Here is a 12,652-nt window from a genome sequence, read left to right as displayed (position 1 = left end):
TTAATTATGCTTATATTGAAGAATCGGCCCTTGATTCTTAATCTGCACATTCGGGGGTTGATCGGCCACCACCCGATCACCCGCTTCTGCATCTCGCCCATCACTATAAAAGCTGTGCCCAGCTCGTGTGTATTGCCGCAGCTCTGGTAGATGGTATGACCATCTCTATACGTACGTACCATCGTTCCTTTCCAGCATACCTCCTGCAGCGCTACGATGTCGAACTTGCGGCTCTTCACTTCTTTAGAAAGCACGTGGGTACTTCCGAGGAAATTTAGAGACCGACAGTTCCATGTTCCTAATTTCCAATCGTTAGTCCGTTTTCGTCGCCTGGGTCTTTGCCGATTGTTCCGATTAGAGTTATTATTATTACTTACGGAGTCCATTGCTTTGGTTTTTTTAGTGGTTCAGGCTTGCAAAGCCCGCAACCAACCCCACAGTATCGCCGGAGGGCCAACGTAGCTCGAAGGAGCCCTCCCCCCCTGTCAGCATACGACCTTGGTTTCCACCGGGGTTGGTTACCCGATCTCCACCCGAGGTTGCTCGTATCCCGGCTGGTACCACGAGGAGGTTGGGGTAGGAGTTGCTAGGTAAGAGGCTGTGAACCACTGTGGGGTCTATTTTATGCCCAGTGCACAAGGCACCGATGGTACGCATTACCTAGCCATTTACCAGCCAACAGATACATTTTAAACAGTTTATATTTGCTAATTATGTTGCTGCATACAGACACCATTTTTACATATGAAGAAACGAGAGAAACTTCCAGGGCCAATCGCGGTACAATTCACATGCTGATTGCTTCGTTTCTGTGATGTCAGTTTATGCTGATCTATTTGCCCAACAATTTAAAGTATTAATGCATAATTATGACATTTTGCTCATAACAAGGTAATTGAAGAACATACGTTAGTTAAGCAGAGATTTGTAACTTTCTAACAATATGGCATTCAAAAACCTACACGTGTTGTACAAAATGCAACAGCGTGAGTAATCGAAGTTTAATAGAAATTGATGAAATTTATTCAAGAAAACTTTATTGATGTCAATCAAAAATAATGGCGTTACAGAAATTTATGCGTAGTTCAAAAACCTATGAACTAGACTTTTACTACGCAATGTATATGTTAAAGAATAATATTTCCTCTTACAACTTGCTTTTACTTGCACTTACTCAAATTAGAAACAACCAGCTTACCCTTACTCAGTAATTTCATGAAAAAAGGATCTATCAAAATTTATAGGTGCTGCTATTTTGTTCAAATTTTGTAAACTTATTAAATTTCCAAAAATTTAATGAAAACCAACGCACCACGCAACGTTAACCAATAGATGAATTATGTTTCGAAGACGTGTCGATTTCTATCTCAAATAGCAAGTAAGACCGTATAACAAAGGTTCCTTTCACCACTAGGTGGATTAAATCGGGTTTTTTTTTTGTTTTCATTCATAACCGTCAACCAATTTTGTTCGTTCATTTTTCTGTTAATAGTGTGTGTTCCGTTTCAACCAAATCCCTGACGCGCGGTTTCAGCAACGATGTACCTACTGATCTATTTTTATAAAAAGGTAAAATAATCAGTTCGAAAAGAGGTATTAGAAGTATTGTTATTAATGATTAATGCAGCGATGGGTACCGTCAGAGCCGTAGCGTGACACTATGGCGCCCTTGGCGAAGACCCAATTTAGCGCTCCCTCGTTTTTTAAATCCGTGTTTTTCTCAAAATTATAAGATTTTAAATCACCAACCAGATTCTGAACCTGTGCTAAATTCTGGACGATATTTTTTATCAGAGTTTATTCCAAATTTTGTAACAAATTCTGGAACAGATTTGTATTAGATTCTGCACCAGATTTTGGACTACATTTTAGATCAGATTTTGGGCAAAATTTTGGTTACCGTTTTTTGACCACCACCGATCATACTTTGGATCAGGTTTTGAACCAGATTCCGAACCTGGACTAGATTTTGGACCTAGACTAACACCCTTATTCTTGTTTTCGTTCGAATGATATTCGTTCGAAAGTTAAGCCGATTCGTATTCTTGTTTTTGTTCGAACGTTCGAACGCCCCTTCCTTTTGTTCATTCGAATATTAGAATAGTGCTTCCCGATTCGTTCGAAACAAGCTATTCGTACGAACTATGAATGCAGAATACGACCGTAAACAAGAATAAAGGTGTAGTTTGCGAACTGCATTTTTTTATCAACTTTTGCTTCAAATTTTGGAACAGATTTGGACTAGATTCCGGACCAGATTTTGGACCACATTTTTGATCAGATTTTAGACCAGGTTTTGAATCAGGCTTTGGATTAGATTTTGGACCCAGATTCTAGACCTGGTCTGGATCTGCCTTAGATGGTCTGGATCTGCCTTAGATTCTGGATTAAATTTTGGATCACATTTTTATCAGATTTGGACCAGATCTTGAATAAGATTTTGGACCACATTTTTGATCATATTCTGGACTTGAAAATGATCTTGAAGCTGCATCAGATTCTATGCAGTTCAGATTTTGGACCACATTTTTTATCAAATTTTGGACCAAATTCAAGACCTGAACCAGATTCTGGACCTTACCCCGAATCTGGTCCGCATTTGTTTATCAGATTTTGAACTAGAGTTTGCGTCAAACTTGGGTCCAGATTCTAGAACCGGACCGAAATTTATACCAGATTTTGGGCCACATATTTGATTTCATTTTAAACCACCAACCAGAATTTGGATCAGATTTTGAATCAGCTAATGAACCTGAACTAAACGTGAGATTTTGTATCAAATTTTAGAACAGATTTAAACTAGATTCTGGATCAGATTTTGGACTACATTTTAAATTAGTTTTGGCCATATTTTGGACCCGTTTCTAAGGCTGAATCAAACGTTGGATCTCCATAAGATTCTGGGTCAGATTTTGGGCCACATGTTTATCAAACTTGGACCAGATTTTGGATAATATTTAGGACCACATTGGTCAGATTTTGGATCAGGCGTGGGACCAGATTTTAAACCACGGTCCAAGACCAGATTTTGAGCCTGGACTGGATACTAGAGCACATTTTTAATCAGATTTTGGTCCAGATTTCGAATCAAATTTTGGACCAGATTCTCGAACTGGATCAGATAACAAACCAAATTTTGGATTTGCTGTATCTGTTGCTGGTGGACAGGAAAACTACTGATGTTTGAGAGCTTAAATTTATTGATACGCTTCAAAGTTGAAATTTATAGGCTTTTAGCTACTACGTGAATAAAGATGGAATTTTAACTACATTTCAGTGTCTCCCTCACAACTTAATGTCCACTCATTAACTGGGCTAAGTTTCCTAGGCAAACTACCTATCCTACAAACCAAATTGTGTATTAAATAATTGGCAGAGAAAGAATAATCAATTATTACACCGAATTCCGACATCCCATTCCCATTCCGCTCCCATTCGCTATGAAGGTACCGCATTACATTCTTTAACAAATCGCTATTCTGTTTCACGTAAACTAGAAACTAATGTAGGTGTCTCCACTGCTGCGCCGTCATAGTAAATTTTATCAATACTTCCCATTTTATTCACTACACTTCCAACGAAATGGCAAACCAGTGTATCCATACAGAATCATATTATAACCGAACACTAAAGCTGTAGCGCACTTTTCCAACACAGATATCAATGTTGCCTAGGTTTAATCGTCTCGCCGTAAACACTTTATGCTCTGTTTGGATAAGATATTTTTGTAATTTTTCTGGCACACTTCCCTAACACAGACATCAAATTGGACTAGGTTTAATCGCGTTCGCGAAAAATTGGTGGGCACGAGAGGGCTTTGGCACTCTTTCTGGCGTACTTCCCAAGCAAGGGCATCAAAATGGTGTAGGTTAAGATCATCGTAATCGTATAGAATCTTTGACCTGTTGGAACGGGTAGATTTTGTCACTTTTTTCTAAAATCACGTTAAAACTACGATTGCGTCTTTTCCAACCAATCACTAAGCGAGGATGTCCAGTTGAACAATGCTTCATTATTTTCTATTTTTCAATAGTACGTACTTTGAAATCAATAGGTTTCATTATTGGTATGAATGTGTAGAAAATTTTCCGATTGATTGGCGTAAAAATAGGGCACGGGTGGGTATTTTCAGCCCATTAAGCGATGGCATCTATTTTTTCGGCCTATGGCCTAGTTCTAGTGGAAGCTGATTTTGACGTTCTTTGAATAAAAAATAGATTACTTACAGTCTTGAAAAAATAATTATAGCATATTAAAATTGCATGCCGGCAAAGTATTGTTATTGGCGAAAGAAGAGGCAAATAGGCTGAATTTAGAAACCTGCTGAAAATACCCTCCCGTGCCCTATTTTAAATCGATCGGGAAACCGCTAAGCTATTAGTGCTCAAAATCTTTCATTTTTTCGCATTTCCCGATTTTTTGGAATGACATCCTATCCCAAAGCTTGCCGCAAGACGTAGTCCTACGTCAAAAGAAAATGATCCCAAATTAAGCTCAGAATCGCTCTAAATCCCTGAACATAAACAATGAGTAGAAAAATTATGATTTTACTGTCAAATCAGCCTAATTGTTTATAGCGACCATCATGAAATATTCCATAGAATATTCAGTAAATTTTGACCAATTTCCGTTGGTTTGCAGCATATGCGCATTAAATTTGATCGTGCATATTCATATGATAGGTGGATAAGATCAACACACCACCCGGAAGAGTGTCTATCGATAGCTCTTCACCAGATTTTTGGGCATAATTTAAAATATCTTTAAAAAAATTAGGCATATCGGAAATGGATTTTTTCTGGGCCTAAGAAAAGAGTTTGTATGACATAATTTGTTCAAAATGATGCGTAGAATTTGATTGTGTCTGAGTTTTACAAAAAACTGCAGAATTTGGATATTTTTGAGAAACTTATCAAATTTCAAAGATTTAAATAAAACCCGAAAGAGTGTTCATCGACGACAGAGCTCTTCACCAGATTTTAGGGCATAATTTAAGCTATCTAAAAAAAGCAAATCGGGACGGATGGATTTGAGATAATTGACATTTTATGATTTTTAGCATGGTTTTGAAAAGTTTTTTCTTTCAGTGTACTTTTTTAACGCGAATCAGCCCAGAATTACCCTGCACAGTCAGTCATTTTCAACATTGAGATGCTATTGCATCTCGAAGTACAACGCTCAAATACTTAATGTGATATTTTTTGTTAAACTGTATCCATTTGTCTTCGAAAAAATGTTACTAGATTTGATTTTATTTTATGGCAGAAAGCATAAAATATGTCAAGTGATGCCGTATGGCATCATTGGGCTGATTCGTGTTAATTTCCAATCTTTTCCTTCGACGCCATTTTGATCAAATAAGTAATTTTCAAGATGTGATGTTTTGGAAAAAAGTGTCTTATGTCAAGAAGTAAATAAGATAGAGTTCGGCACTAAACTTTCAAAAGGGCCCAACTATAGAATGTAAACAAACCGAGTGAGAGTTATTTTCTAGTGGACTAGCATAGCGAAAAGAACCCTCACTCGGTTTGTTTACATTCTGCAGTTAAGGCCTTTTGTAAAGTTGGGACCGAGTTTTTCTGTCTTCTACGTAGGTGTTTGTTGTAAGCTTTTCACTTATTTGGCTGAAGGTAGTGAAGCATCAGTCTAAAAAAATACAGTACAATCTAGTTGTTTTGTACGCAACTACGCATAAATAATGGCGTGTAGAGTACAGGAATTTAAAGAGCGAGTTAGTTTTGTAATTATTGCGAAAATTAAAGCCACTCCAACCAACAATTACATGAAAAGAAAGGCCGATTTATAATATAGTTGAAGCTGATTTTGATTTGAGTTGGTCCAATCGAATATACTAACACTAGTTGAGCCCAAATCTGAAGATCCGAAAAATATAAATGCCTGTCAATGAAATTCCAGACATATTTCATTTGCCAGTTGTTGCAAAGATGTTTAATCTTTGTGTTAGTTCTTTGAGCTTTACATTGAATTTATTTGCATCACAGCATACGAAGATGTTGTACATAACAAAGTCATAGCATGAAACTGAAACAAATAATTTTTATGGTCACATTGGGTTTAATTTAACTGAATAAAAACAGTATCTTCACTGTGCTGATTCTATAGGCGGGCAAATTGGTTCTTTTGTGTGAGTGGCTCTGAACCGTCCATTTTCTGCCGCGAACCGATTCAACTGAACCGATTTGATATCGCGTTGAGCAATCTACTCGACCAGACGAGTCGAGCAGTTGAGTCGATCAGTCGAGTCGACCAGTCTAGTCGGGCAGTTGAATCAACCTGTTCAGGCAAGCAATGCGGTCGGGCAGTTGAGTGGAGCTTTCAAGTCGAGCAGTTAAATCGAGTAGTCCAGTCGAGTAGTTGAATCGAGTAATCGAATCGAGCAGTGGAATCTTACAGTTTAGTCAAGCAGTTGAGTCGAGCAGTTGAATCAAGCTGTCCAGTCCTGCAGTTGATTCGAGCAGTCGAACCGAACAGTCCAGTCAAGAAGTTCAATCGACCAGTTCAGTCGAGCAGTCTAGTCCAGCAGTTGAACCAAGCTGTCCAGTCGAGCAATTGTGTCGAAATGTTGAGTCGAACAATTGAATCGAACCGTTGAGTCGAGTAGTCCAGTCGAGCAGTTTAAGCTAGTAGTCTAGTTGAGAAGTTAAATCGAGCAGTTCGGTCGAGCAGTCTTTTTGAACAGTCCAGTCAAGCAGTTCAATGCACCAGTTCAGTCGATCTGTCCAATTGAGCTGTTGAGTCGAACAGTCGAACCGAACAGTCCACCTGAGCAGTCCAATCGAGCAATCAAATCGAGCAGTCTAGTCGACCAATCTAGCCGAGGTCGACCAGACTCGACCAGTTGAGCAATCGAGCAGTCCAGCAGTAAGTTGACTGAGAATAGAGCTTTCCAGTTATGTGCGTGTTGGTGCTTGAAATAGAGGCAAACAGGCAGCAGCTCTACCACAAAATGTGGCATACATCATGTATATACACGCGTATTTCGTGTTCGTTAGTGTGGGTGCTTGAGCTATCAGAAAGCTCTATAGAGCCCATTGCTACGAAAGCATACGATCCTGTTATGTTTTGCGTAGTTTTGAGATCATTGTGTAAATTAGAACCACCCTACCTGTCATTTATTATCAAACACAGCCTATCATAATGTAAAATACTTTCCTGGACAATAAAAAGCTACTTCATACAGTTTCACTTGAAAATAAAATTTTCACTCCATTTACATTTGGCCTATGAAATGAATGTGCTATTTATATTTCTGACATTTATCTTACGCACACTTCACTGTGTTTACGTATCTATGCGCAATTTGCACTACGCGAAAAAATAGACGTTTTGAGCACATCCGCGTAAATTCCGAAAACCGCGTAAAAAACCGGGCAGTCACAGCGAATTAATGATAACAACAATGATAGGATCCGACAAATCTTGCCGAAATGTCGGGAGTAACCGTATCCACGCATCACATCTTTATTGATTTCAAAGCAGCATACGATAAAGTCGGTAGAGAAAAGTTATGGCAGATGGTTTTCCGGATCAAAGCTACATTGGATCGAGCAATGTGTTTCGGGCGCGTCTCGGGGACACTCGAGTCCTTTTGAAACGCGGCAAGGGCTGAGACAAGGTGACGGCTTATCCTGCATGCTATTCAACATCGCTGTTGAAGGGGTGATCCGACGAGCGGGCATCGAAACGAGAGGACCGATTTTCACCAAGGGTAGCCAACTCCCTAGCTTTGCAGATGACTTTAATATCATAGCCAACAACTTTGCGACGATTGAGGCAATCTACGTCAGACTGAAAACGAAGTCTAGGAGGATTGGGCTGAAAATAAATGTTTCGAAGATCACAGACGAATTAGTGTATTTGGGATCGTTGGTAACCACGGACAACAATTCCATTAAGGAGATCCAGTAGTGCAGCGTTTCCCAAATGGGGGTTCGTGAGCCCCCGGGGGTACGCCAAAAATTTAGTTCGCTGCAGAATAGTATAGGGAATTCCGCCAGGGGGTTCGCGAACTAAAATAGGTTGGGAACCACTGCAGTAGTGCATTCATACTTTGCCCTTAACTTTAGCAAAACGTTACGATCAAAAAGCATACACCGCCGTATGAAACTGACAACGTGCAAAGCCCTTATCAGATCGGTAGTTTTTCATGTACTTGAAGTTGTAACGCTGCTGTTCACAAGATGGCATTCGAGCCCTTGCCGTGTTCGAGTGAAGGTGCTACAGACGATATTTGTGGAATACAACTGAAAGCGAGGAGTGGCGAAGGCGTACTCACGAGCTACAGGCACTACATGGAGAGATTCCCATCGTATATCTGGCGAAAGTCGGTAGGCGCTAGTGGGCCGCACACGTCGTAAGGATGCCGGACGACAGTGCGACAGTTCTCTTCAAAAACCCGACCAGCACTAGAAACGGAGGAGCTTGACATGCAATACAACTCGATCAGGTCGAAAGTGATTTGCGACTTTTGAGACGACTGGTAAATTGGTGACATTTTTCGATATAAATTTAGATATAAATATCTAATTAACCAATAACCAAAATACCCCAACTTTAGTTCTAACATCAGAAAAGACCTTCCAGAGTAGGGTTCCCAAACTAATGATCAAATAAAATGAATTCAAAGTCCATAACTTGGAATGTTTATAAAAATGTGACCTATCTGCCGTTAGTAATCGGTATGCAAACTCAGTACTCTCACGTTTCCTCTCACCTCTTAGAGATTGACTTCGGGCGATAAATGCTAGTAATGTAGTCATGAACTAGGGACGATGCAAAACAAGCAACGGTTTCTGCAAATTATCCCACAATCCAAAACATCAACACACACGCACATTCCCACACATACACCTGCAATAATTAGAATGAGAGAAAGGTGTACAAATTAAATCTGTTCAAGCCTTGCCCGCAGACCATATCCAGTCCCCTATCTTCCAAATATGAGTGGAAAAACAAGCGAATTGCCAACCAACCACTAAGAACATCTGAAATTGGGTTGTTGGTGACAAACGGCAATGGCCGGCAGGGGCAACGCGAACGCGCACAGGGACTCAAAACCGCAAGCAACAATCACATTCGGATATATGTGAAGTGAATTAATTTTGCACCATCATCATGCTTGCTGCCTATCCGTTCGCGTTTGCCCATTTTGGGATTCCATGCACTATTGAAATGATATCATCGCGGGACCCGAACGCGACGCGATGCGAGCTGCTGTGCTGTGGTGTATAATAATGAGACCGGCTCGGGAAGACGCCAGCCAGCCGGGATGATGGGCACTACCCCGGGGAAGGCGGCGATGACGACGCTGGCGCTGGCTGGCGAAGGGTACATACACGCTGGGCACAATTATTATGCGTGGCGAATTAAAAGAGCACTGGGAACTGCCTGCCTGGTTACTGCCTTGCCTGGATGGAGAAAATTATAGGCTTTAATAGCTCTCAAGGTTTTGGCGCGATGAACTCCTTCCGCCGAGAAATGCTGGTCTAGATTAGCGGTTTGTGAAAGGATACAAAAGCACCGCGAGCAAATTCTGGCGACGACGCACCGATAGTCATAAATAATGGGAATTCTAGCACTTCTAGTGAGTTCCACAGCAATGGCTGTGCACGGTTTAGGCAAGTTTCAGTGCTACCAATATTGCAGATTTATTTAGTCAGTAGTAACTATTATTATGGCAACTATTACACACGCCTGTACCATAGTGCCCTACTAGCTGGAAGCAAAATCATAAATGGACCATTAACTGCAGCTGCCTAACCAGCAGGTAGGTTCCACAGAGGGCGGACCTTTTCACTGAACGGTGGTACTTACCTCGGGGACAGTTGTTTCGTACGGTGTGTTGATAAACATCGGCGGATTATCATTTACATCCGACACCCGGACGATGATCGGAATATTGCGCTTGCGACGCGTGGATCGAATTGTGCAGGTTATCTGTAGGGAGGAAGAACCAGTCGTCAGTAACGATGTGGCAGTTCAAGGTTGACCGGAAAAAGTGTGTGTGTGTATGTATGTATGTTATACCTGGAAGACAATATGGCTAAGATTTTCTTCGTCTCGGTCCAAAGCTTGTATCAGCTCCAGCGATTTGCCGTTCAGTAGGAATGTCGGATTGCCTTTCGGGAAAATTAGATCTAGTGCGATTTCATCCTCCGGATCACCGTAGATGGGAAGCTCTGGGGGTGTCGTCCGTTGGTTGGTTACTGTGGAAGAAAAGCGATGTTGACATGAATATAGATAATTGAGCTATACGATAAATTTGTTGCGATGATCACAGGTTCATATACTTGAAGCTACAATTGCATTTTATGCGATTTTCCACCGGATTTACTTTTTTCAATTTGAGTATATGTAGGTATTTTCAACTTTTTAAGCGGTAGCTTGAACAATATTCATGAATTACGTTGAATCTATATCTATTCGAGACGAGATTTTCATACCAACTGGTTAGTTAACATTTACAGAATATGTTAATGCATTTTGGTCTTAATAAAACGCTTTTAAATTTGAGTTATAGTTGCGAGAAATGATGAGGTTGCTGTGGCTATTTTCGGTATTCCAGCGGGCCAAACGCGTCTGTATGGTACAAACCATAACAGTTATAACTCATTTCTTAGTTTCTCAATTAACTTCTTCTCAAAAATCACCTATATCTATTTGAAGAAACCTGAGAAATTGCGATGAGCAAACAGCACCACCCAAGGGCCTGTTCGGTAGATTGCTGTACTTCAACAGCAGAGTAAAAGCGAATCAGATGGTTTACGTGTTGGTGTTTTCGAGTGCGGCAAACGTACCGGCAATATAATTAATTTAGTAAAGATTTTTACTCAACATGCTAGAAGTGTTCTTGGCGTCTCTGCCTCACACATTCATAATAGTGTAAATGATGCACCTCAGTTTGTTTGCGCTGGAACTAACAACAAGACGAATTTTCAGCTAGTGAATGAAAATTGATTTAGATTTTCATATCAGAGGGGAAGTTTTGTGTTTCTCCTTGATAAAAAGTAGTAGAATTGTTCTGTGATACTGCATTAACAGTTGTTTAATTACTAGAATAAGTAAACGTGAACATAACTGTGTGCTTTTCAAACCATCATCGAGAGCGGAAACACGTTAGCGACTGCTTCTATTTTTTCGGCCTGATTACATGATAGTGCAGAGTTGATATTTTTTGAAGAAAAATTAGTAGATTACTTAAATTTTTGTGAAAATAGATACAACACATTAAAGCTTATGAGTGCTACATTCTTTTCATTATACAGGGTGTTCAATGAGTTTGAATACAACTTTTCATCGTTGTGTAAGTGCGCATCATGTGTATTCTGTGTATTGGTATTGATGTCAGCTTTAGCCTTATATATAGACTAGCCGACGCGCAAGGTGTCGACTTGATGTCGTTTGTTATTTGTTTACCGCGCGATGAAGGAGAACCGCAACGTCGTAGTAAAGTTTTGCGAGAGGTGAGCGACCCGGCGACAAATTTCGGCCGTTGAAATCCCACGGGGTGAAGCGGAATTTCAGCTATAACACCATCCGTCGGTACCGGGAGACGAGCTCGGCCAAGGCCAAGGTGGTGAGGGAGCGGGTTCGTCCAAAAATGAACCGCTCAATTTGGAAGACCGCCGGTGACCCGGATGTGTCGACTGCCCACACCATCATGGCGAAGGACCTGGGATGCAAGCCGTACAAGAAACGCAAGGTTCACGGGGTAACAGAGGCTACAACGAAGAAGAGGCTGGACAGCGCAAAACTGATACTTTCACGGCACGCTGGTCAGGTGTTCGTGTTTTCTGATGAGAAACTCTTCATCTTGCAACAGCCGCACAATGTCCAAAATGATCGGCTGTGGGCGCCGTCGTTGGCCAGCATCCCCCCGTAGCACAAAAACATCCCGCGGTTCCCGCGCCGCGTCGGTGCTGGTTTGGGGGGTCGTATCCAAGCGTGGGAAGCTTCCACTGGTGTTTATCGAGAAAAACGTGAAAATGAACGCCGCGTACTATAAGACCGAGGTTCTGGAAAAGATCATTACGTCTTTCAACAGGACGGCGCATCGGGCCACACGGCGAATATCGTCCAAGCGTGGTGTCGGGAGAATTTGACTGAGTTTCTCGATAAGACTTTGTGGCCTCCCAGCTCCCCGGATCTTAATCCCCTGGACTTTTATGTATGGTCGTACTTGCTGGCCAAGCAGAACGAACATAAAGTGAACAGTATGGACCAAATTAAGAAGCTCATTTTCAAGATCTGGGACGAGATGCCTATGGACCAGGTGCGTGCCGCGTGTGATTCTTTTGAGAAACGTCTCAAGCTTGTCATAAAGTACAAAGCTTCCACCAAATATGTCGTAAATGTTCTCAATAAACACTGCTTCAATAAAAATTGACTCAGAAGAGAATATCTTGTACAGAGAGATTTCGAATTTGGCATGCGTCTATTTTGGCAACACAAAATATTTCACTTCCAAAAATATGTAAGTTACTGAAAGTTAAGGAGGTTTGCCAGAGTATGAAAATTTGATTCGTGGTAACACGTTCGTTATACTGCATATCCCTTGCTATTGACGATAGACCGGCAATCCTTTACGGATTCCAGATTGTAACTTTTCTTACGGAAGATTTACCGGAAGACT

General features: G+C 41.0%; 1 protein-coding gene across 2 annotated transcripts in view; it reads right to left on the bottom strand.

Annotated features, from left to right (window-relative positions):
• Nucleotides 1-12,652, bottom strand: part of LOC128733202 (cadherin-99C) — a 425,982-nt gene that overhangs the window by 141,973 nt on the left and 271,357 nt on the right. For both annotated transcript variants that reach the window (XM_053826915.1, XM_053826923.1), the window contains 2 exons: nucleotides 10,048-10,226; nucleotides 9,835-9,957 (listed from right to left, as the gene is read on the bottom strand). In XM_053826915.1, the coding sequence (XP_053682890.1) occupies nucleotides 9,835-9,957; nucleotides 10,048-10,226 (302 nt within the window). The remainder of the gene's footprint in view (nucleotides 1-9,834; nucleotides 9,958-10,047; nucleotides 10,227-12,652) is intronic.

Source organism: Sabethes cyaneus, chromosome 1 (assembly GCF_943734655.1).
Source record: "Sabethes cyaneus chromosome 1, idSabCyanKW18_F2, whole genome shotgun sequence".
Classification (NCBI taxonomy): domain Eukaryota; kingdom Metazoa; phylum Arthropoda; class Insecta; order Diptera; family Culicidae; genus Sabethes; species Sabethes cyaneus.
Note: the sequence above shows the minus strand (reverse complement) of the source record. Positions and strands in the feature narration are given on the sequence as shown.